The sequence below is a fragment of the Alosa sapidissima genome, chromosome 14 (genome assembly GCF_018492685.1).
Source record: "Alosa sapidissima isolate fAloSap1 chromosome 14, fAloSap1.pri, whole genome shotgun sequence".
Classification (NCBI taxonomy): domain Eukaryota; kingdom Metazoa; phylum Chordata; class Actinopteri; order Clupeiformes; family Clupeidae; genus Alosa; species Alosa sapidissima.
Window position 1 is genome coordinate 5,243,693 of NC_055970.1, and position 25,000 is coordinate 5,268,692.

Below are 25,000 nucleotides of genomic sequence, written 5' to 3' on the forward strand. Positions count from 1 at the left end.
TGAGTCAGCTTTGTGATTTTCTGTGATTGGTGTGAGAAAATCCACACTTTCCCTCCATTTCAACTGCCCTTAAAGGACATCTTCTGATCTTGGTGACAGCAAGGGTCACTACTTGTTGGTATGACGTCATGGCCACTGGAGGTGGTCCTCTCCCGGGAGGCGTCCAATGACAGCCGGCCACATCACTGATTGACGCAGTAGACGTCGCCGCTGGTGGGAAGGTGTCATACTGTTGCACAAGTGTGAGAATCAGATGCTGAGGTGGCAATCGGTATCGATACAAAACTTGAAGTTCTCAAATGTAGATGTACAAAAGGAAGAACTGAAATTGTGAAAATTCCTGTCAACCAGGTTAGTTCTCAATTGCTGTTACTACATATGTATTTCTCATGTTTCAGAAAAAATGGAAACGTTTTAATTTGCTTAGGTCTATGTATATTTTAATCTATGCTTTGTAGAGATGATCTTTTATAAAGCCTTTAATCTGTTTACAGTGCTGTAAACAAGCAGTTGGATCTCTGGATCTAAACTAGGGTCATGTGGTGTGAGCTGGATCCATATGCTCCTTTGATGTAAATAAATCAGCTTTTTCTGAGCACAGCGTTGTGGTTGTGGTCTTGTTTATGTGTCGTTTGATCTTGTGCAAGGAGATTGTAGTTGCATTTCAAAAACACCAAATTATCAGTTATAATTTTAGGGTTGTTTTAATTAGATTCCTTCTCCCAATAACAAAACAACATACAAACTGTTTATTTGTTAAGGACAGTGTGTATTATTCTAAGATACCATCAAGCTATAGTCATCTTTCCCTCAAAATGTGTCATAATACTCAAACACATTTTCTCTGAACTTCACCAATAATCAATTTCTAATCCGAGAAAAAAAATTGATTTGAAAACATTCTGCAGGTGACAGTCATGGTGATGGCTTACATTCGGTGAGTGATAGCTTTATATCGAGAGCTCTGAAAATGCCTAATACACTTGTTGTTTGGCAAAGGAGAGCAGGATTATCAGTAGAGAGACCACTGACACTAATCAGAGATGAAATTAAAAAAGCCCTTAAGTGTTTGTGAAGAGGCCACACTTTCCCTTTTCATTTTCACAGTTTCTGTTTTTCTTTTTTGAGATCACTGTTTGGTACCAGGTCATGGGTACAAACATGGCAGAGAAACTGTGTGTTCTAGTGCCCGGAAGAACCTTTAGGCCATTCATGGAACTGTATACGTTTCTATTCTCAGATTTCAACACTGGGTATTTATGGAGCACACACAACATTCACAACAACCTATACAACACTCAGATTAGTATATGCAGAAGTAGTCTTTTAGTTCTTGTCCAAAGGACTAGTCTTCAAATCTGTACTCATTGAATATAAATATTTCATACATAAAATGTAATTTGTCTGCTTGCAGTTACTAAACATACAACAGCTTCCTTAGACCACCAAATGGGATGGAATGCTTCAAACACAACAATATCTATAAATGGGACTCCATAACCCTGTATTCACTGAATCTAACAGAGTCTGATTCTTGTGAGTGAAACTGTGTTGCAGAAGCACAGTGTGATGATGGAAGGCACTCTTATAGTGGACACATACAGTAAGTCTCTGGATGATCTTAATAAACTTCACAAGAGTTAATGCACTGCCCCAAGAGTGTGCCCCCATGGCTGTTTCCATACACAGAGCATTAGCTGTGGACAATGTGTTTTTGACAAGTGGTGAAAGTAACATTGAAGAGAAAGTAGACAACCATGCCCAATCCTGATTTCCTATACAGTACTTGCATGTTTGTGAGTTTCTGTTGGATTCGGTCATGTCTAGATAGTATGTGTGTGTGTGTGCGGTGCGAGTTAACTATTCTCTGACACTTTTGTCCAGCCCTAGGCAAAAAGTTCTGAGCTCCAAACCACCTTTAATTGGACCTCTGTATAGAAACGTTGAACTTGTTTGGAGTAGTAAGTCACAGTTCAGCATGCTCAGTAAGCTCGTATGCTGTGCTGAGGCCAAAAAAAAGTAATCACACATTACTTCATTGATTCAGATGCAGCTATTGCTCTCACAATTTTACACTCCTTTATGGCTTTATTGACTGCTGATTCAGTACGTAAGTGCCACTGTCCTGTTCTTGTGATGGCTGCCCAATAAGACGTTTCGTCCCACCATTCCAATAGCATATGTTGTGGACAGACGCCTGGTGCGGTCAGACCAGTCAGATGGAGACAGGACAGAGGATGACGCGCTTCTCGAGGAGAACACTCAGGACCAGGAAGAGGAAGTAGAGCACGAACATGCTCAAGCCCAGGCGCTGGCTCATCTTCCAGCGGCACGCCGTGATGGAGATGATGACCAAGAGCAGCATGAGGAAGAGAAGCACGATGGCGCAGAAGAGGCCATTGCTGCTGACAGGTACCGCCTTGCCACCGTGAGACAGTGAGTACAGCAACCACGGCACGGGCAACCTGTATGGGCACAACACAACACGCCTCCGTATTATTAGTCGTCTAATATTAATAACTTGAGCTGACATGAGCCATAAAAATGTCTGGATCTGGTTGCACCTGAGGTGCATTCAAATTTGCAAAGGTAAGCATTCTCAAACGTTTTCAAATAGTCTCCCTAGAGTTTGCCGCAAACATTCTATTCCCTGGAGCAAACATGAACGCTGGACAAAGAGTTACAGTTGAAATTGAAAAACACTGAATGCTTACACAAATCAATTCAAATTCAACTATTCGCCTTGAGCATTTTCCTCTGTTCACAAAATTTGAATTGACCTCTAATGAGAGTGTGTGTGTGTGTGTGTGTGCGTGTGTGTGTGTGCGCGTGTGTGTGTGTGCGCGTGTGTGTATGTATGTGTGTATGCGTGCATGAGTGTTTTTCTTACCCCACTGTGATATCAAATATGTTGGAGCCCACAGAGCTGGACACAGCCATGTCCCCCAGGCCCTTGCGTGCCACAATCACACTGGTGATGAGGTCAGGGATGGAGGTGCCCGCTGCCAGGATGGTCAGTCCCATAATCTCTTCCGAGATGCCAATGGTCTCACCCACCTACAAGCCGGCGCACACACACAGACTCACATAAACAAATAGATAAACAAAAACAAGCATGAGTACTAACACACATGCATTCACTATGTACATTTTATTTGTGGTTTAATGATACAAGGATACAAGGAAGTTTATTGTCACATGCATATAGTTACTGGAAGTAAGAAATGCAGTGAAATGATGTCTGGTGTCAGCCTATTGGTGCATAAATGGGGGGGGTGTCAGCCTATTGGTGCATTAATGGGGGGGGGGGGGGGGGGGGGGGTGTCAGCCTATTGGTGCATTAATGGGTATTGGTGCATTAATGGGGGGGGGGGGGTGGGTGTCAGCCTATTGGTGCATTAATGGGGGGGGGGTGTCAGCCTATTGGTGCATAAATGGGGGGGGGGGGGGGGGGTGTCAGCCTATTGGTGCATAATGAAGATGTGCAGTTGAACGGTACACTGACCTGATGAGCCCACCACACCATGAGGTAAGAAAATGCACCAATCCACATGATGGAGCCCACAAACGTCCCAACAAAGTATTTCCTTGACGCCTACAGTATAAGCATACAGCGGCAGAGGGAAAGAAGTTACTGATATAGTTTGTATACTGTAATAGAAACTGACATGTCAGAAGGATAAATGTGCCTACTGCCTAGTGTGTGTGTGTGTGTGTGTGTGTGTGTATGTATGGGTGTGTGTGTGTGTGTGTGTGTGTGTGTGTCCTAGAGAGAACTAGAGAGCTTTCTTGAGAACGAGGGAAACAAGGTGTGCGTGCATGTGTGTGTGTGTGTGTGTGTGTGTATGCAGTGTGTGTATTTTATTCATGCTTTAGTGTATGGGTGTAGATCAATTGATGGGTCCCTTACCGGTCGGCGTACGTCAGGTATTGTCAGCCACAAGGGAAAGACTATGGGCAGCAGGAAGAGATAGGTGGCCTGCTTACGCTCCGTATCAGGCCAGTCTAACGAGAGGGGTTCATCTTTCTCTTCTTCATCATCCTCATTCTCCTCATCGTCATCATCGTCATCGTCATCATCATCATCACTGTCATCCTCATCATCATCACTGTCGTCTTCACTGTCTTCTGAACCACCATCCTCAGCCTCCTAAGTGAGATAACATATTCATTCAGGTACTAGTTAATGAAAAATGTATTTATTATTCCGTAGATGTTAGGTTTGATGGAAGTTACTGGGCAGGGCAGCCACTGGCACAGAAACATATAACAGTAATAGTGGGGTGGAAAGAGACTGCATTATCGGTAGCCTATTCAAATGTATTGAGTTAGATTTAGAAGAGGTAAACTTAGTTGAAGATGTAGTTTAAAATTACATTGATGAAGCATGCCGTATTCAAGACAGAATTTATAAACATTCTAAAAAATGATGGAAGTTTGAACATATAATTATGAAGGCGTAGACTGTAGAACTTGGTATTTAACACATATCTTTTTAAAAACGAAACCACACAGGAGATGTGGGGCAAGCAGTATCATCCCAACCACTGACAGGCCCCTAGTTTGATTCTGACCCACATTTCCTGATTCCACTCTCTCTTTCTCTCTCTTTTGAATTGACCTCATTTCCTGTCCATCTCTGCTGTCCTATCCGAATGAAGACAAAAAAGCCCCACCCAAAAATGGTATAGGTGTGTGTGTGTGTGTGTTTTGTGTGTGTGCGTGTGTTTGTGTGTGTGTGTGTGTGTGTGTGTGTGTTTTGTATGTGTGCGTGTGTTTTGTGTGTGTGCGTGTGTTTTGTGTGTGTGTGTTTTGTGTGTGTGTGTGTGTGTTTTGTATGTGTGCGTGTGTTTTGTGTGTGTGCGTGTGTGTGTGTGTGTGTTTTGTGTGTGTGCGTGTGTTTTGTGTGCGTGTGTTTTGTGTGTGTGTGTTTTGTGTGTGTGTGTGTGTGTGTGTGTGTGTGTTTTGTATGTGTGCGTGTGTTTTGTGTGTGTGCGTGTGTTTTGTGTGTGTGTGTGTGTGTGCACGTGCATGTGTGAAGGTGTTACCTTCTCTTTCTCTGCTCCTGTTCCCTCTTTCGTGCCCTCCTGTTTGGGTGGTTGGGAGGTGGATGGCTCAGGTGGTGGTGTCACCTGCACGGTGACAGAGCCCTGCTGGGTCTTTTGGCCACCTGGGCAAACAAAACATACATTCATTGTGTATCTAATCAGCTCACAGGGACAAATGGGACATCCCTTCAACACTTTATAAGCTATTTTCACTTGGTATTCTATCTGCGTTTTGTAAAAGATTGACAGAAAACTGTCAGGTCCTTCAGAAATACTAACAATAGAAAGGAAAAAACCCACGTCATCGTCCTGTCCCACTGTCTGTCTGCGTGTCTGTCTGTCTGTATGTTTGTCTGTCTATCTGTCTGTCTATCCGTCTCACTTGTCTACGTCACCTTATTGCGTTTCATGTGTTTTATGTTTCAATTCACGTGGTGCTATATGACACGGATTCCGGGGTCATATACATAAATGGTTGAGGTAGGACAATTGTATTTGCACTTGAAAAATATGTTACTTAAATAAAAATGAAGTTGTCCTCCGAAGAGGGGGGGTGGTGGTGGGCCAAAAAAAAAAAAAAAAAAGATATAACAGTGCATTGACAACCAGCAGTCTGACATTGATTTAGGTTTCTACACATTAACTGCTTCTGATTGTGAAGTGATTGATTTACGCACATGTCCAGCTTGTGTTGATAATTGTTGACATAGCTATTCAATCCTGACGCACATTCCTGACACTGATTGCCTCTACTTGCCCTCTAAGCCTGTAGTCTACTGATTAGAGTGGTATTATGGCTGTTTTCTCCTGTGGAACAAAACCGTCACTCTCTCTTTCTCTTCATATAAAATGAAGAGAGAGAGAGTGCATCTATGTGTGTTTGTATGTCACAGATAATGTGTATTTCTCTCTGTGTGTGTGTGTGTGTGTGTTGTGTGTATGTGTATGTGTGTGTGTGTGTGTGTGTGTTCATGCTAATCACAAAGCTGATGAGCTACTCTCAGTCTGCCAGACACTCGGGACGTGCGCAGAGAACCCTTCACCCTGAGGCAATTTCCCGTTTGCCACTCCACAGCCAAATTAGCATGTGTAGTGCCCCTGCCCCCCACACCAGAATAGCCCTGTGATTACAGGGGCAACACACACATGCACCGACACACACACACGCCACGCAAACAGCAAAAAGTCACGGATTTCTGCTCATCAATTCCTAGCACACAGCCGTGTCTTAGAATGTAAATATCAGGGAGGAAACCAAGCCCTTTAATTCAACGATTTGCAACAAACGGGTGGCTGAAAGAAGAAAATTCTTATATTAGATAGATAGATAGATAGATAGATAGATAGATAGATATTAAAAAAAGATCCTTCACTCCTGAAGATTAGCCATCTTGTGTTTACCTGAGAATATGCACATTTACAGATTAACAACCAAAAGGTGGTGATAAAATGGTGGTGGAAATAGCTTGGTATTAAGAAATATCAAATATAATGTTGAAATATAACTAGTATTTGCTTATCAAAACTGGCTGACATATAACTTAAATGTAACATCAGTTTCTACTACACTAGGTATTACAGGACAGTACAGAGAACATTTCAGATAGGATTTTTCTTAACCAGTTTTGGTAACCAAAAAAGCAAATCCTGTTGTGTATTGTTAGCAATTATGTTACAGTATAAAATCAGCAATACTTGAGACACATGGTATATTAATAATACACATTGTACATGGATAACATACTCTGCTTCATGTTGTTATGATGCCCTGAGATTTTGTATATTGTATATATTTATGCGGTACCACAGCCATTTGTCAATACTTGGTCTCATGTGGCTTGCCTATCCATGCAAATTGCATCAATCACTTCTCCCATAAGAGGGTTCATTTTGTAGTCCCATCATTACGCTCTGCAGCTGTTTCCTGAAGTCCTGAAGTCTCCTTCTGCTCTTCGTAATCTGCATAAGATGAGGGCTACCAACTTTAAAGGCTATCATGGCATGGCAGGAAGTGCCCCCTCGAGTTGAAATCACATTGTCAGCGTTCACAAATGGTCGGAATTTTTAATGGTTTTACTGTTACTGAGCTTCCCCTTCAGAATGGTCTCACAGACACTTTTCCAAATAGTGGCATGTGCTGCATAACTGTATAAACACAGGCTGTCAGTGCAGTTATATTCAGACTAATGGTCCAACTGTCTAATGTACAGAATAAAACGATAAAATGAGAAGGATAAAAGCCACTTTTACCTGTTTTTTCAGGCTTTTAAGCCCTGGTTGTCTAATGGATGATGAACCCCAATAATTGAATAAAATCACTAACACCCTCTGATAAAAAAAAGTCATTACCAGCTTAAAATACCTACATGTACACCGCCCACAGATGTCACAAGTGTTCAAAACTATAAAAAACACACATCTATTATGCACATGTGACCTGGTGTCACTCAACACACACAATCCCCATGATCACATGATGACACACCTTCATACACTCACTCAGCTTCCCCTTACCTTTGACCTTGGTTGAACTTGTTGGCCTAACTTCCCCATTAATCGCCATCACTAAGAGAAATTAGATTGATAGATTGTATTCCCCCATTTCACATAAAAATAATCGATCAAAAAATTGCTCCGACGAATAAAAAAGAGTTCCGCTTGGAAAGCAACAGAGAGACTGGGCAGGTGGAGCATGAAAATGAAGTGTGTAGCATGCATGTGTATTCACAGCATGCAGGGAGGCGGAATATGGAAAGCCAACGCATGCATGCCATGCAATGACCAAGTGCAAACCCAGCATCAGTGATAACCTGGGTCAGAGCTGACTGCAGTTACAGCAGCAACTGTAGTTTATATAACATGGAATCTAGACAACATGAGTGCTACTACCTGGATGATTATTGACTATTTAAGACATTCATTTAAATGACATTCATCAGCATGCGATTATAACCTGGGAGATTCTGAATGGCTGATGAATCTTGAGTTCCTGAACGGAGTCTTCCTTACCTCTCCTGTCTTTTCTGGAGGGAACTCTTAACTCACGGCCAAACATGGCCTCTGAGGAGAGAGATGCTCTGTAAATGTCTGGGCATTTACACTTACACTTATAATACACTTAGAATAAAAAAAAAATAATCATAATTTAAGGTTATGGGTTCTTATCATTCTGTGTATGTGTATGTGTATGTGTATGTGTATGTGTATGTGTATGCGTGTGTGTATGCGTGTGTGCATGTGTATGTGTATGATTAAGAGAGTTAGAGGCCTTTAAAAACAGAAATACAGACACAGTGTGTTTATGATAGGGCATTAGATAACGAGATTGTGCTATGGTGGGTGGCTGGCTCTCAGCCAGAGTTTATCAGCTCTATTAAAAGCTGATTAAGCCTCAGACACACTAACCAGTTGAAGGGACCAACCCTCAAGGACACAAAAGGTCAAATAAGACAGAACTGTGTCACAGGGTGTCGTGCCAAAAAAGAAACTGTAACCACATGCAACCATGCATACAGTACACTGAAATACACACAGACACACACATACACAAGAAAAAACTCCATAGAGATGGACAGACACATTGACACACTTGGGTCTTTACACGTCATACAAGCCTATAATCTGGATTGCTCTCAGTAGCTCATAGTGCAAGAGACTGGGGTAGATTGTACATCACCGCTCCTCCTCTGGGCCACCATCATAGACAGCCTTTTCCTGCCTCTATGAGTGTCCACCACTCTGGGGTAACAACACCGTACCAGTCTGCTCTTTGCCCCACCAAATGAGATAACACTTCAAGTTCTCAATAAACAAAATACAATACGGACTGAAAGGAACTACAAAATAGTGCGTCTGAGTCAACACTTCAAGATCGTGGAAATGTATGGATGTGTCTGTTATTATGCAAACAGCCCGTGTGTATACCTTCCAGAGGATGTAGGGTGTGTATCATCAACTGGTATATGGTGTTTCGCATAGTGCTGTTATGCAGTGATGCAGTACTTCCCCCACGCTGCAAAGCTGGCTTCACCTGGGTGGAGGGATGAGAAAAGAGAAACAGATGAATAGAGAAAGACAGAGAGGAAGAAATTACATCAAATTCAAGTTTTGGATGCATGCTGTGAAAATGAGGATATATAACAGTCCCTTCTCTACGGAACATTTAAGACCTGCTGGAAAGTTACTTATTTAGTTTAAAAGTAAACTAATCACAAACAGCCACTTAGTCTGCAATGTATACAGTATGCCATATAATACTAATATGTAATATATGATTCCATTTAATTTTTCACTGTGTACTTATTCACATATAGCACACAGGCAAATCCTTTACCTTCAGAGTGAGGCTCTCTCTTTGGGGTGGCTCGGGAGTTTTGACCTCTTCGACTGGAGGCTCACTCTCCTGCTGTTTGATAAAAATACATGAAGACAACTAGTGTAGTAGTCAGGGTCTCTAATGTACTTACACAATGGGATAGCGTTCAAAGTGGTCCTGTATACTGCTATTGTGTGACAGAATAACAACAACAAACTCTCATGGTCAAAAAACATACAAAAACATAAACATGCACAGCACATTTTTTTTTTACATTCATGGTATTGGCTATAAAAAAAAGTTACAACTCTCCTCAAATGATGTTGAACAATTGGTTTCAAGAGCATTCGCACACAATAAATATTCTACTACACTTCCACTTCACATTAATAGTAGCGCATCAGTCTTTACACCTGCGGCCTGTTCCTCTTGTCAACATCAAAGGACTCCTCCGCTCCCCTCCCCCTCCTGCCTGACCAGGTCAAGTGGCGTGATAAATACGCACGCAGAGGAATCATTTTGAATGTGACTAAACGTGTTCACGCACAGTGTTTCCCACAGAATTTAATTCTATTTGTGGTGGTAGGTTTGCAGAATTAACTTGAATGCAACAGTTTTTAACAAATTAGCGCAGCGTGGTTATGATGCTAACCAGATTTAAGCACAATTTAGTAAAACCTGGAAAAATCATTGTGTGGTGGTCAGTATTGATATTGTGGTGGGCCGCCACAAATAAGTCAATGTATGGGAAACACTGACACATACTCTGATGTTTCTGATGTCTCCAAATGAAAGGAGAGCAGACCCAGCATTGAGAAAACTCAGAATCTCTGTTCAGCATCACATATCACCTTATAAGGCTTTTCACAACCAATTTAGGTCTGACTCACTTTCTCTCCCTGCAGAGCCAGCATGGTCAGTGAAGGAAATCCTAAAAGACTTCCAATCTTTTTATGTATTCTCATACATAGCAATGTGTGTGTGTGTGTGTGGCTGGAGAGTGACTATTTGAGTGTACAATTTGGCTGTGTGTGTGGGGTGTGTGTATGTATGTGTGTGTGTGTGTGTGTGTGTGTGTGTGTGTGTGTATGTGTGTGTGTGTGTGTGTGTGTGTGTGCATCTGGCTGTGTGTGTGTGGCTGGAGAGTGACTATTTGAGTGTGTGTGTGTGTGTGTGTGTGGGGTGTGTGTATGTGTGTGTGTGTGTGTGTGTGTGTATGTATAAGTAAGTATAAGTATAGTATATATACTTTTTTGATCCCGTGAGGGAAATTTGGTCTCTGCATTTAACCCAATTGATGAATTAGTGAAACACAAACAGCACACAGTGAACACACAGTGAGGTGAAGCACACACTAATCCCGGCACAGTGAGCTGCCTGCTACAATGGCGGCGCTCGGGGAGCAGTGAGGGGTTAGGTGCCTTGCTCAAGGGCACTTCAGCCGTGGCCCACTGGTCGGGGCTCGAACCGGCAACCCTCCGGTTACAAGTCCAGAGTGCTAACCTGTGTGTGTGTGTGTGTGTGTGTGTGTGTGTGTGTGTGTGTGTGTGTGTGTGTGTGTGTGTGTGTGTGTGTGTGTGTGTGTGTGTGTGTGTGTGTGTGTGTGTGTGTGTGTGTGTGTGTGTGCATCTGGCTGTGTGTGTGTGGCTGGAGAGTGACTATGTGTATGTGTGTGTGTGTGTATGTGTGTGTGTGTGTGTGTGTGTGTGTGTATGCATCTGGCTGTGTGTGTGTGGCTGAAGAGTGACTATTTGAGTGTGTGTGTGTGTGTGGGGTGTGTGTGTGTGTGTGTGTGTGTGTGTGTGTGTGTGTGTGTGTGTGTGTGTGTGTGTGTGGGGTGTGTGTATGTGTGTGTGTGTGTGTGTGTGTGTGTGTACAGTAAGTGATAAGGCCAGATGGGGGGACAGGGAGGCTTACCTTCTCTGGCTCCTCCATGCCCATGGCGGTGACGATGCTCTGGTGCTTCCTGAGCTGCTCCATGAACATCAGCTCCAGCTCCGCATTGTGCTTCATGAACGTCACATACCCCACATAGGCTAGCAGCAGCAGGACGCTCTCCCACCAGTGGATCGTACTGTCCAGGAAGAAGACGATGAGCAGCAGCAGGCTGAGGATATAGAAGGACACGTCCCGGAAGAGCGGCCACCAGGTGAGGTGCAGCAGGGTGCGCGAGAACAGCGCGCACATGCCGATCACGAAGAGGATGTTGAAGACGGCCGAGCCCACGATGGTGCCGATGCCCACGTTGCTGTGCGAGATGAAGACGCCGATGAGCGAGGTGAAGAGCTCTGGTGCTGAGCCGCCCGCAGCCATGAAGGTGGCGCCGGCGACGTCGTCCGAGATCGCGAGCCGGTCGGTAATGACGCCCAATGCTGGCACAAAGAACTCATCGCACACGATGGCCAGCGCCACAAACATGTAGCTCATGCCCAGTATGTGGAGGATCACCCAGCCCCTTCGCCTGTCTTCCACTGTGAACAGGTCCTCGGGGTACTCGCCCTTCACGTGTGGGGCATCCCCTGGCGGAGCCAAAGGTGTGGTGGGGGCAGGGGTGGTGGTTACGGTGGGAGTGGGTGTGGTAGGTGGCATGGGCAGGGGCTCCACGTAGATGCACTGCCTGGTGATGTCCATGGTCCTGTTGGTGGACAGCGGGGGTGGCGCATCTATCCTCCTGGGATTGGATCGCCGCATCTCCCGGGAGAGGAAACGCTCCTCTCCATCTGCCGTTTCTTTTTCCAGGTGCCACGGGGAGAGCTGGTACACACAACACATCAGAAGACCAGACAGAAGACAAGCGGCCCTCCCCCACTTTAGTCTGTTTCTTGGCTTTGTGTACATTTTCCTGTTCTCTTCAGTTGTCAGATGGTTGATTCAAGGCTGTCAGATACAATATCCTGGAACAATGCAGATGACAAATGACAGAAGCACACTCGGTCCCTATGGCACGCGACCGGTGGCGCGAGCAAGCTCCGACTTTTGACGCATCCTCTACTCATCCTTCTCCTCGAGACCAACCTGTTGAACACGCAGCAGTGAAAACTTGTATGGAGGAGGACAATTCATTGTTAGGCACAGAGTATCGTCCTCTCATATGCACACGCACACAGCTGCATTGTCCCTCAATGTCGAAAGAGACTTGACGCAAGCACCTGTTGCTATGACTACTCGTTGCAATTACTTTGCCTCTCGGATGTCTATGTAGTCACGACGACTTCTTCGGTAAATATGACAGTACACTGTCGAACAATATGCGCCTCGAGTCGGAAATGAAATGCAGAGGCTTATCAATTATCCCTCCTGACTCGATTAATGCCAAGGTACAGATTATCAGGTCTGCCTCAGGTCATTGCCACATACCTTCATATGTGAACTATCAAAACAATATTTTAAAAGACGTGATAATTTGAAAATAGTCCGTTCCAGTCACATATTCTGACTGCGCATACCCTCTCAACATGTTTATCTTTTGACCTTTACTGGAATTGAAGAGATAGATATGCAGCAACCGTTTATTGTTACTTCGCATAGATTCAGGACAACAGCCCGTGCTAGTGCTGAAAACTGATCATTATTACCGTTTGTATGCTCCACGACTTCATTTGCTTGGCAAGTAATCTAACTGGTGCTTATAATAACCATTACATTTTTAAGAGGCTTACCTGTATGCGCGCATATATCACACACATTACTCATCCCTAGCGATGCGTTTATCACGAAAGACAAAGGCTAATCTAGCTTGCAAGAGGTAATTCACCATAAAAAAAACAACAATCAGCCTGCTTACAAGTTTAAGAGAAATGGGACATGTGCCGAAATACTTATTTAAATGTCATGTCAACTTCAATAAACTGGATGACAAACAAGTGATCATTGACACTAGACGGAGCACCTGCGCATACTGTAGCTCCAATACGCACGAGGACTCGCACTCCCTCTCGTGGTTCCCGCCATTCAGATCATGTAGTGTAGCTTACAAAAGCCTAACAAATAAAACATCATGAATGAATCATCAATTATACATTAAAGAGCCCAGCCACCACTAGCTCCCAAGCCTTAAAAAGGTACGTTTTGTTTAATCAATCACACTTATATCCAACACTCACTGCCAACCAATCGAAATCTGATCAGTGTTTTAAAAACAAATAGTCTCTGTGTGGAGAGGTTCAGTATTTTATTGTGCATATTTAACACATAGGCTATATGATTTCGTTTAGAAACCCAAGTTTAAACCACAGTTACAGTTTATTTTATGTGTTGTAATGGCAAAATAGTTTGTCGTTATTCTTAGACCGAAACAGCAGATTGATACATCAAGGCATAATCGGTGAGACAGATAAGAGCATATGAAAAAAGCTAAAACAGCTCAAGAAAGCTATTCTTTTAGAAAACATGGACATGACACAACTTAAACAAATTCAGCACATTCGTACCAACAGGACAGCGCACTTTTTTTTTATCAAACATGTACAAGTCTTAGCGCATCATAAACATTTCTGCTCCTCACAGGAAATAAAAATGTTAAGTGTACCTAGTGCAGTTTTTGCAGTGCTGTAAAATGTGGTCATATCTCCTTTATTCATCACAATAACCTGATCCTGTTTATTCTACCTGATGTAACCCCTCTGTAAAAAATACAAAATAAAAACAACAGAGGATGTTTTGGCCATATTGTAGGCTACAATAATACAGAAATGAGTGATGCATAGATATCCCACAAGCCTTCTCATACACCGAAACAACCATCGCAGAATCATTAGAACAGCATCTATATGTCCTGCCATGTCAGGACTTATTTGTAAGGCTGGCTTTCCATAATAGGATTGATCCTCACACTGGACTTACTCTCCACTATTCAGACAACCATGCTTGAAACCTGTCTGAAATCCTGATCTGGGAAACCAGCATGCATTAGGGTTACATGTGAGGTGTTCAATTCGTCGCTGGGCTGTCAGCAGTGGCAGTGGCGGCAGCCATGTCAGTCTCCTTCTTGCTGCCTTCTTTAGAGCTGCGGTTGAGGGTGCCGTTGATGGTGCTGTCGGAGGCCGGGAGCTGGAAGTGTTTGCGGGAGCCCAGCAGGGAGGAGTTGTTGACCAGGGTGAGCAGCAGCTGCCAGCGGAAGCGAGCCCTGCGGGCATTGGAGGCTTTGCTCTGCCGCTTCTCCTGTTGTGCCAGGGGGATACCCGACTGCATGGAGCACGCTGATGAGAAAGTTGGAGAGACCAGGCACTAGAGTGAGCCTCAATGCTAGTAAACGGCACAGTGCACACATTTGTGCACACAGTGCACACACATGTGGTTTGATAAAAAAGTAATAAGTAAATAAAGTAATGGCGGCTTAATTTGCTGACTTTATCTTTATAATATTTGGAATACTTAATTTACCCCAACCCAATTTGTATTTGTCTGTCAGTGGCATGTGTGCACGTGTGTGTGTGTGTGTGTGTGTGTGTGTGTGTGTGAATGATGTGTGTATGAGTGGTGTGTGTGTGTGTGTGTATGTGTGTGCGCGTGTGTGTGTGTGTGAATGTGAATGTGTGTGAGCGCACAAATGTCCATGTTTGTGTGAATGTGTGTGCGAGCATGCCCCTACAGTACCTTCTTCTGCATCTCGGATCCTTTGTCCGGCACTGCCCTCCTGACCAGCAGAGTGCAGCAGCAGCCCACAAAAGGCTTTCATCACTGGATGGGACTGGCCCACCTCCACCTTCAGGTAGTGGGTGTAACACCGGTAACCTGAGCACAAAGGGAGCACAGGGAGTAAGTAGAGTACATGATGCCACCACCATCAATACTCTTGAGGTACAGTAGCTGTTAATCTTATATTTGTGGCTTGTGAGTAAAGCTTAATTCTGAAAACACTAAGCAGTATTTCATTCACGTCACACAGACCTGGATCAAATTGCTCGGATCCACGGTTAAGTAGACTAATGTCCAGACGGCCCATGTGGATGATGTTATACAGTGCAGTGACAACCATCCTCAGGATTCCAATCACCACTCCCACCACAATGTTGAGCAGGAAAAGGAGGTAGGAGAGCAGGAACAGCCCCCCCCTGGTATTGAACACTGGGTTAGAGGGATGTCTGTACTGTTTCTTCTATCATGTCATAAGATACATTCGAATATTTTAAATAGTAGAACAGTCAGTTTCAGAAAATGTAATGTTTCAGATGGTCAGCTAATGGACAGCTAATGTTCCAGCAGAAAAGAAAAAAAAGAAAATAATTAAAGAAATGAGATAGAAGTGATTCAGTAACAACAATTGCTGAGGCTCTTGGTACATGAGACTTGTAATGAATATAGTAAAGTATATTACATTGTGTGTCTGACTGAAATGTAAAACAGTGCAGCAATGATAAGTGAAAGGTCCTCTGTTCTGACTAATACATTAACGTGGCAGCAGTACATGAGTGTATGTGTATGCGTATGCTCTTCTGTGGTGAGTCACTATACCTGTTTTCCAGATTCCTGGTTCCTGCATCCTTTTTGACAAAGGCGAGCTGGGCAGTGACATGCTGGACAGCCACGATTAGGAACAGCATCAACCACAGTGGCCTGTCAGGTGAACATAACAGGCCTCTTCTTAGTGCCGTTTGTAATGGCCAACAGGATTTATTACACTTGTAGCTCTACATTGCTTCTGTCTAAGGTCACTTTAAAATTGAAATTAAATGAACGTATAATTTACAATGATGTACAATATGAGCCTATTGTGCATACAGCCACTCAGTCACATGCATGTGTGTGGTTGTGTGTGTGTGTGTGTGTGTGTGTGTGTCTGTCTGTCTGTGTGTGTGTGTGTGTGTGTGTGTGTGTCTGCTCTATTGCACAGCGATTCACATTGATCATGATGCGTTATTGTGTTTGTGTTGAACTCACCAAAGCATGCCAAGAATCTGGAAGAACATGAGATTCTGCCCATACAGGATAGGGATAATGACCAGGAAGACCAAAACCAGGAACCCAAGGAAGAACATCAGCGTCTGGATGGCCATGGCTGTCAATCCAAACAGGACAGGTAAAATAGTAAACTCACAGGGGAGAGAAAAGTTATTGGACTTGTTTAATGTTTAGTTAACAGAAGTGATAAAAACGATAGAAGTAACCAAATAGAGAGGATGCTAGCCATCGTTTTGCAAAAATGGGGATAGTTAGGCAGATAGACACTGAAAGTACTGTACATCAAAGAAGTGTAGGAATTGGAGACTAGAGTTATTGGCCCAAACTAATATCCTGCTGACAAGTCAATTCTAGACTGATAAACCATACTTTACCTAGACACATGACCGCAGCCTGAGAGCCGGTGAAGCCCATCCAGCTAACAATGCCAAAGTGAGTGACGCGACTCTTCCTCCTGAGGTTGTACTCATTGTAGATGTGCCCCTTGTACAGCTCTTTCAGGTTGGCCCTACAAGAAGAGCATTCAACTTTCATTTGTAGTCTGGCTAGTATTAGAAGCTGCTAGCATGGGGGGTAGTGGGAGTTCAGTTCACTTCTTACAAGTACACAAGTCAAGTAACTAAAATGTACAAATTCACTTTAGACAACTTCACTGTAGACTGGTTTGTAGGATAGAGGTGGGTTACCTATGTAAGACCATGGACCGCATAAGCATCAGAAGAGACACCAGACCAGATAACGTTGCTGCACAGATGTAGCAAACTGCAACACAAAAGACCACAAAACAATGTATCAAAATGCAATATCCAGTCATAGCAGTAATATGTGTATTTATAATCTTGTAATCTATAGCGTTGTCACTATAATCTGCCTTCTCTACAGTATGTCTGTTCATGTTCTTGAACGAGAGTGAGAGTATTTTATTTTACTGTGTGAGTATGTGTTAGATTACAAATGGAGTTACATACTTTCTAGACACCAGGTGTAGTGGATGACAATTTTGACCACTTCCTGACGGTCTTCATGCAGAATGATGTTGAATCCCAGCAGAAGGAAAGCAATGTCCTCATTAATGCCTGCTCGCACAATGTGTAGGATTGGAATCACAGAGCAAATGAGCAGCAGCATTACCTACAGACACACCAAAGCAGACATTACATAGATGATTATATTCTGTACGTATTTATGTATTTTATGGATGGATGGATGGATGCATAGTTGGTCTTGTTGATATGAGATGATAAATGGAGATCATACAAGTTATGAATACATGGGTGGTGGTAGTGTAGTGGTTAAGGAGCTGGGTTAGCGTGCCTGAAAGTTGTTGGTTCAAATCCCGGCTTCCACGGTTGTGCCCTTGAGCAAGGCACTTAACCCCAAGTTGCTCCGGGGACAATGTAATCCCTTGCTAATATAGCTGACATATGTAAGTCACTTTGGTCAAAAAGTGTCTGCTAAATGTAATGCAGTGAATACATGGATAAGATGTAATCATCAACAATGCCCTTTAGAAAGACGGAGTAAATAGACACCCAAAATGCAGCGACGCAGGGAACGTTATCTGTGACCCTCATGCTGATGCATGTGAGACGTGCCAGTTTATAGGCATACTGTTCTGTATTAACTTGGCGAGGAGCATAAAGCTTGAAATGTTACATCGGTGAGGTTCGGATAATGTTTTGTCATGTTCCAACTTACCTGTAGCGTGGCACCTCTTATCTAAGTTTGGCAGTGTATTATGTTCAGCATGACAGAGTATTTCCTATCGCAACTGAAAGGTGTTGAAAGCATTACCTGGTACACTGCCATGAAGGACACAGCTCCAGAGACAGCCAGCTTCAGTGGTAATCGGAAAGCTGTAAACACCAAGCCCAGGTATAGAGCCAGGTTACTCAATTCAGCACATAAGCAATCCAAACACCTCATGCTGCTACAGGCTGAGGGCAGTCTTTCCTTTGTTTTTCTAAATAAAGGCTTCTGAGATCTGAGGTTTGCTGCTGTCTTGGCAAAGTGTGAAGCTCGGGTGTCTAAGGTTCAAGTCCAAAGCTGATTTCAAGTCATACATTTAGGATTGCAGCTCTCTTCCACATCTATTGACAAATAAGGTGCAGTAATTTTATCTGAACTTAAAATAATAGGTTGCTATACTGGCAGTATTCCATTTACCTTTCTCAGGTGTGTATATGTATGACTTAATTGTATCAGAGATCCTGTCTGCCAGAGGGGCTTTGTCTTTGCCTGCAGGGCTATAACAAAACACAACAGTGTGATTCAAATGCAGTATACTTAATAATTATTAAATTTAATAGTTTGTAATAATGTTTATATTTTAGTTTATCTAACCTAGCTTTTGTTTTATGAAATGGATATGTTCTTCACCTTGTTTTGGCAGGACGTTTCTTAAGGAGGGACTTGACATATTCTTTGTAATAGTCATGGTTTAAATCCTAAAAAGGTATAAAGCAGTAAGGTATATGTTGTTAGTAAATCATTTAAAAAATAATTGACAAAAACACAAAACAGGGAAAAAGTGACAGAGAGAGAGAAAGAAAGAGAGAGGGAGAGAGAGCAGAATGGTCAGTGAAAGAATGACGGGATCACTGAGGTCCTCCCACAGGTTGTGTAACAGTATAATTCATCCCTCCTTCATGAAACATAATCACCACATTGTTGTTGCATTTTTTTTCTAACAGATGGGAAAAGCAGCAGTTTCCCTTAGTCCGAGCACTGACGTCTCTTAAACCAATTATGTAAAGCTGCTTATTATAAGCAGTGTAGAGGTATGTTTGCTAAAGGGAGTTCATATTCTACCAGTAGCTGTGCTGATCTAGCACAAGATCTGCACAAACTCAACACACAAACAAATCAAAAGTAGATGTAGATTTGCTGTTCAATTGTTAAGATCCTTGAAGTTGACAAAACAAAATGGTCAAATCAAATCAAATGACAAGAGCAATACTAGAAAAATAATGGCAATATGTGTATGAAGAATATACAAGAATGTACACACTCTTGCATCAGATACACACACAATCACACACCTCGCTGGATTTGGGGTCACTCTTTGATCCCTTTAGGAGAAGCAGAGGATACTGAAGACCAAGGAAGGCAAAACAGACCATCTGAGGAAGGCTGTTCAGCAGAGCATAGTACTTATACATCTGTAGGGCAACGAAGGAAGAGAAAGAGAATTCAAATGTTTAAGAAAAAGTGAGAACATTTGAATGCTTCAGTGAAAAAATATATAACGTCCGCAACCAGGCTTGGAATTTCACCATTCTGGGGGCAAGGCCACTTGGCCTTCAGTTGAAGATCCCAAGCACACACCATAATGAATACACCCCATTACCTACACCCTATCACATATCATCTGTGTAGCAGATGATAACAAAATGCTGCTAAATGAATACATGTAAATGTAAAATGAGATACTTAGTAAATCAGGGCTTTGAAGCAGCATTGTGTTACCCTGGCTGCAAAATTTGCTGCCGCTAGGGTGCGTCTAGATTTCTAGGCTAGTATTATGTCTTATTCTAAATCATGCAAGCTGCCTACATGAAAAGTATGTACAAGTCTTGCAAACACCCCCATTGGTACTGATTGAAATACTGTGCTAACGGAACGTTTTGCTATGACTCGCATGGGTTCGACAAAAACCACAAAACTACATAGGCTGGTAAAATCAGGTGTGTTTTTCTGTCCTTCACACAACCATACAATCTAAACTAATCTAAAGATGATACCAAAGACCTTGAGTCCTCAAATACACCTCAAAACTGTGTTGCATTGTTGAATAATTTTACTTTAATATATGACAACCTTGAAGGAGACCTTAATGGACGAATGATTTATAGGCCTACTTTGAATCATAAAGATACAGTACAGTACATGTGCCCTTTCTGTGACTTATAGCTGGCTAGTCACCAAATAAGCATATGAGATGTGTTGAGATGTGTCTTGTGTCTCACCTCTGGGGTCTTGGGGCAGTCAGACTTCTGCCAGCAGAGAATGGCCAAGTGTGTCCAGGAGAGCACGCTGCCCAGCACATAGCCCAGCTTACTGCGCAGGGTCCCACACACCAGCAGTGGGTAGTAGAGAAGTGGAAAGTAGAAAATCGACAGAATCTTCCACAATTCTGGAGCACAAATGGGAGAGACAGGAAGAGTGAGAAGCCACAGGCAAATAAATCAACACACAGATGACTGGATACACTACATTTTGGTTTATTCTTTAGTTCCATTTCAATTCTTGTATAGATCAGCATTGATGGAATGAAATGTGTCTGTTTTCTCTGACCTTTGAGGGCAGGTGTTTCATCTTTGGTGAGCGGCAGAGGGACAGGATGAATGACCAACACGCACAGCTTGCAGAAGAGGAGTGTGAAGACTGCAATGGCCAGGCCCCTGTTTTGTGTGTGGTCCAGGAAGTTTACTGGACTGTAGGGAATTGAAGAACAGTGTGGGATAAGTATGTGCCACAGGCACAGCCAATATGTTTGTTCATTGCCCCATATCAGGAACATGGCTATACAGTCTGCATGTTCTTACGGCATACTTCTTATACAGTACAATGCAAGAATTGCACACATGCACTGCATTCGGCAATGAAGTTTAATCCGATCTAATCTAATTTAAATTTAATCTGATTATGGCACCATATAAAATCACCAAGGACATATAAAGTATTTAAAGAGTAGCTCACACAAAATACTTTATTGCCTATATATAGCTGCTGACTCCAGATGTGTTGACACTGAGCCTTGGTAACATCCCAGGGAAAGCACCATTCTTGAGTCATGAGCAATTCTGGCAGTCACTTACTTGAAGATGCTGGGAGATCCCCTCTGGAAGCTCTGGCACATTCTCTTACTGCGGGTGGCCACAGCTAAGACCAGCATCACAACCAGCTATAACACACGTGCACACGTGAGCAGGCTCATTTGTACATAGACATGCACACAAAATGCACACACATTCCAGGGTTTCTGTTAGCCAGTAATTATAGTTGTATGCTTGGTCAAACTGATTAGAATTGACTAATTGAAAATGTGTCTGTAGTAGTGTAACAGTATTCATACAAAACATAGAAATAATCCATAATCAAGACTTAGGTTTTAACCAAGGCTTTATTGATTGATTGATTAATTACAAAAGCCGACTGCTTCTTAGACCTATTATACAGCATGGGAAAAAAGCAGACTGCTTCTTAGACGCCGACTGCTTCTTAGACCTATTATACAGCATGGGAAAAAGCCGACTGCTTCTTAGACCTGTTATACAGCATGGGAAAAAGCCGACTGCTTATTAGACCTGTTATACAGCATGGGAAAAAGCCGACTGCTTCTTAGACCTATTATACAGCATGGGAAAAAGCCGACTGCTTCTTAGACCTGTTATACAGCATGGGGAAAAGATGCATTTCAGTTACGTCAAGCTCTGTTAAGCTTCAGTCTGAGCTTTACCCTCCAAAGCCACAAACAGAATAAATTAATGAAAATAAAATCTAAACTGAATGTCCACCCCAGCAGTCTGTCAACTATTAAACTGTTTTGAGGACGTTGTCTTTTTGATGAGGTCTTTTGTCAGCCGAGGCATGCTATAGACTACATTATTTACCAGCCTATATGAAGTTATTGAATTCACTCATTAGCACATGTACCGGTAAGTATATTATTCCGCTAAAATGATTTCTTCCTGGACAGGGGGCTGACAGGGAAAAACCTAGCAGAAACCCTGGCAAATTTACAGTGGGAAAGGAGACAAACATGTTTACATGTTAGACACATTATGCACACAGAGTTACACAAAACAAAGTGTGAATTGAAGGACCTTCAGCCGGTTGGAGATCTTTGTGAATAATCTGTAGACTGCTAATAGAAACACAATCTCCCAGGACCTTAATCTCAGTCTCATGAGTGAATATATGATTGATGCATTCCCAGAGCCAGGGGAGGTTACCCTATGACCTTGAAAGTGTAACATTAGTCCTCAAATGTCAGTTTAAGTTTAGAATGCTCTACAATTCAAAGAGCACAGGGCTCTCACAACAAGCTATACTTACAAGCAATACTGAAAAGCAACATTGTGTTTCTCAGAAAATTATTCAATTAGCATACACTTGTTTCTGTAGAGGGTTGGATTATAATGGGTGAAATTGCCTGTATTTGTTATGTTAAGTGGATGCATGTATCTATAAATAACCTTTCCATGTTGTTACACAATGTTATTTGAGTTCACTGCTTCACGTGTTTACTGGACTGCATACAGTAATACTGCCTAATCAGCCAAGGAATTTGAAGTGTAGTGTGTTAACTTTTTATGCAAATAGAATATTCATGTGAAACAAGCTTATGCTATTTTATTACATCACTGATGACTGCAACTTAATACATTTCTTGCTTTCAGATTGAGAATGTTCATGATGTCTTTGTTAAGGAAGTCAAATTTATAAGAGACAAATGAATGCCACTGTAAATGAAGGCCACTGTATCATGATGGTAAATCTAACAAGAGGTTCATCTGGCAAGTTGCTGTTTTACTTTGTGTATAAAGCACTAAAGTGGCCCATAGCTATACTCACTGATATGGCTGCGATGCATATGTGGAAGAGCTGATCGTCGGCTGTTGGGTCACATGGTGGAACCACTCTGGAGGTGACACAAGATTTGGATGAGTTTGAGCTGCATTTGTGCAAGGTTCTTTGCAAGGCTCTTACACAAAGAGGCTTTTCAAGAACAGAGAGTCTAAAGTGTAGAGAGCTCGAATTTGTTCAGAATTGAATGGACACTCATCAATTGATCAATTTGATAGGCATAATAAGTCATCTAAAGGTTTATGTTATGTCTGGTGGGCACATATACATCAAAAACTATTTTATTACAAACTACAAATACTGCCTCATAAACTTTAACACAATAAAATACAAAATACTGATGTAAAAATGTATTTCATTAAAATACAAGAATTAGTAATTTGAAAATACAAAAATACCCACACAATAATCATGCACCAACTTTTAAAAGAAACTGCAAGGCATATTATTGAAAACATATCCCCAATGAGACTTAAACTGCTACCATGTTGTTAGTCGCTTTGGTTAAAAATGTGTCAGCCAAATGTAATGTAATGTAATGGAGACAAGAAATACTATTTTCTTATTGGCTGGCAGGGGGCTATTAATTCTGTACATTGGCGCTCCTATGAAGTAAATCTGGTAAAAAAAAAAGTAAAAATGTCACCTCATATCAATGTAAACGATGATTGAACTGACAACAAGCAGGCTTTGCAACAGTGAAATAAACTGTAACAAGGAAAACTATATCCTCCATCATTTTCCATAACCAATGAAAGGAGTACAGCAAATTGGTCGGCCTTTTTTTAAACTGAACTGCATTTCCCTTTTTGTGCTATAAATGCATGCATATTGCCTACATACATGACTGGCAACATGGGGGACAAACAGAGTAACATCATGTAAGGTATTAATTAACTTGGTGCTCCACTCTTCTCTTACATAAATCGTCATGTCAAATCCATTACGTGGTTATTAATACTGTCCTGTAGTGAGAATGAGCATCAGCTATTAGGGACTCAAGGTCATGGGGTCCATGTCCTAATGTTCTCCCTGTGGTGATCCCTACTATGACGATCTATGGTCTTTTGGCCCCCCACCATTGACTTCAAGGCAGCGCTGCCAGAAGGCGCTAAATTTATTCAAGGGTTAAGAATAGGTGCCTTGAAGTCGACGGTGGGTGCCCAAAAGACCATCGAGCGACTATGATAAGCATGGTCTATTGTCATGGTTATAGGTAGTATATTGAACTGAGTGATGAAATTTGCCTTATTGGAGAAAAATATGACAGATTTATGTATTTCTAATACTCTAAATACAATCCCTAAAAGTATTTTGTTACAAACTACATTAGATTTTTTTCCAATCCTGCAAAATACAAATGACAAAATACGCTAAATAGTTGTTAAATTTGCAAATAATTATGTTTAAGCATCAGTTCTGACAAATAAATATTTATCTAACAAATATTTTTTTTTATTTTAACAACATCAAACACTTACTTTGGATACTAAACAAATGAACCTTACATGAATAATTTCCACACCTCTTTTATGTGAAGATGTCCTGCATATGCTAATGTAAGTTACAAAAGAAACAGGGTGCTCTACAAATGACTATAGTTTCATCTAGAGAGTTAACCTGACTCCAACACCAATGATACATTCAGATGTAGGTAAAGTGTATATGTACTTACTCCACGGGTGTCTTGGTGGGTTCTAAATTGTCCGAGTACCAGTCCGAGTAGTCATAGTAGTCATAGGGTTCCGGCTCGCTGCCATTCATCCTGACTCTTCTTCGTCAGTGGGTCTGCAGGCCTTGAGCAGTCAGAGGAGGGGAGAGGATGGAGATGCCTCTGTCCGTGGCAGTGCACTGCCTAGCCTGACCGTGTGTGAGAGAGAATGGTTGAGCATATAGGTGGTCCACCCTTCTGTGTTTGAGAGTATGTGTTTGTGTGTGTGTGTGCCAAATCAGAGAGAGAGAGAGAGGGATAGGAAAGTAAAATGTTTTCAAATGTGAATGTGTGTGCAGTGCATGTGCAGAGAAGCTTTTGTGTGAGTGTTGTGTGTGGGTGGGTGTTAGTTGTTTACAAAAGTCTCAGTTTATTGCAACTCCGCCAGATTAACAACGCTGCCAGATTAACAACTCCGCCAGAGACTGGTCTGCA

General features: G+C 42.2%; 2 protein-coding genes and 1 long non-coding RNA gene across 5 annotated transcripts in view; 1 reads left to right on the forward strand and 2 right to left on the reverse strand.

Annotated features, from left to right (window-relative positions):
- LOC121682337 overlaps positions 1–600 on the forward strand; it is a 1,919-nt gene extending 1,319 nt beyond the window's left edge. The window contains exons 1-2 of the long non-coding RNA XR_006022526.1: positions 1–351; positions 495–600. The exon at positions 1–351 is cut by the window's left edge and continues 1,319 nt beyond it. This is a non-coding gene — a long non-coding RNA (uncharacterized LOC121682337). The remainder of the gene's footprint in view (positions 352–494) is intronic.
- A 151-nt stretch (positions 601–751) lies between these two features.
- Positions 752–13,103, reverse strand: LOC121681740 (sodium/potassium/calcium exchanger 1-like). Of its 3 annotated transcripts, XM_042061658.1 has the most exons (11): positions 13,023–13,103; positions 11,281–12,378; positions 9,382–9,453; positions 8,973–9,078; positions 8,058–8,108; positions 7,563–7,613; positions 5,049–5,170; positions 3,911–4,150; positions 3,506–3,595; positions 2,891–3,057; positions 752–2,465 (listed from the first exon to the last, which is right to left on the reverse strand). In XM_042061658.1, exons 2-11 carry the CDS (start codon positions 12,199–12,201, stop codon positions 2,216–2,218), a joined length of 2,070 nt encoding a protein of 689 aa, XP_041917592.1. In that variant the 5' UTR covers positions 12,202–12,378; positions 13,023–13,103; the 3' UTR covers positions 752–2,215. The 3 variants fall into 3 exon arrangements, with proteins under 3 accessions (XP_041917592.1, XP_041917591.1, XP_041917593.1); XM_042061657.1 differs by lacking the exon at positions 13,023–13,103 and having other exon boundaries at positions 11,281–12,615; XM_042061659.1 differs by lacking the exons at positions 7,563–7,613; positions 8,058–8,108; positions 13,023–13,103 and having other exon boundaries at positions 11,281–12,615.
- Positions 13,104–13,551: 448 nt separating this feature from the next.
- Positions 13,552–24,789, reverse strand: LOC121681829 (receptor for retinol uptake stra6-like). Its single transcript, XM_042061774.1, has 17 exons — positions 24,530–24,789; positions 22,843–22,909; positions 21,084–21,169; positions 20,560–20,699; positions 20,232–20,398; positions 19,305–19,424; positions 18,643–18,710; positions 18,430–18,509; positions 18,058–18,119; positions 17,232–17,394; positions 16,950–17,025; positions 16,638–16,771; positions 16,243–16,360; positions 15,817–15,918; positions 15,253–15,416; positions 14,959–15,096; positions 13,552–14,561 (listed from the first exon to the last, which is right to left on the reverse strand). Exons 1-17 carry the CDS (start codon positions 24,616–24,618, stop codon positions 14,293–14,295), a joined length of 2,043 nt encoding a protein of 680 aa, XP_041917708.1. The 5' UTR covers positions 24,619–24,789; the 3' UTR covers positions 13,552–14,292.
- Between the last annotated feature and the right edge of the window lie 211 nt (positions 24,790–25,000).

Coding starts and splice junctions, on each gene's coding strand:
- LOC121681740 (XM_042061658.1), bottom strand. CDS start 12,201: ATGTACACAAAGCCAAGAAACAGACTAAAGTGGGGGAGGGCCGCTTGT. Junction 9,079..9,381: donor GAGAGAGCCTCACTCTGAAG/GTAAAGGATTTG, acceptor CCCTCCACCCAG/GTGAAGCCAGCTTTGCAGCG. Junction 3,058..3,505: donor TGGTGTGGTGGGCTCATCAG/GTCAGTGTACCG, acceptor GCCGGCTTGTAG/GTGGGTGAGACCATTGGCAT.
- LOC121681829 (XM_042061774.1), bottom strand. CDS start 24,618: ATGAATGGCAGCGAGCCGGAACCCTATGACTACTATGACTACTCGGAC. Junction 22,910..24,529: donor CCCACCAAGACACCCGTGGA/GTAAGTACATAT, acceptor TGTCACCTCCAG/AGTGGTTCCACCATGTGACC. Junction 18,120..18,429: donor CATATACACACCTGAGAAAG/GTAAATGGAATA, acceptor TGGTGTTTACAG/CTTTCCGATTACCACTGAAG.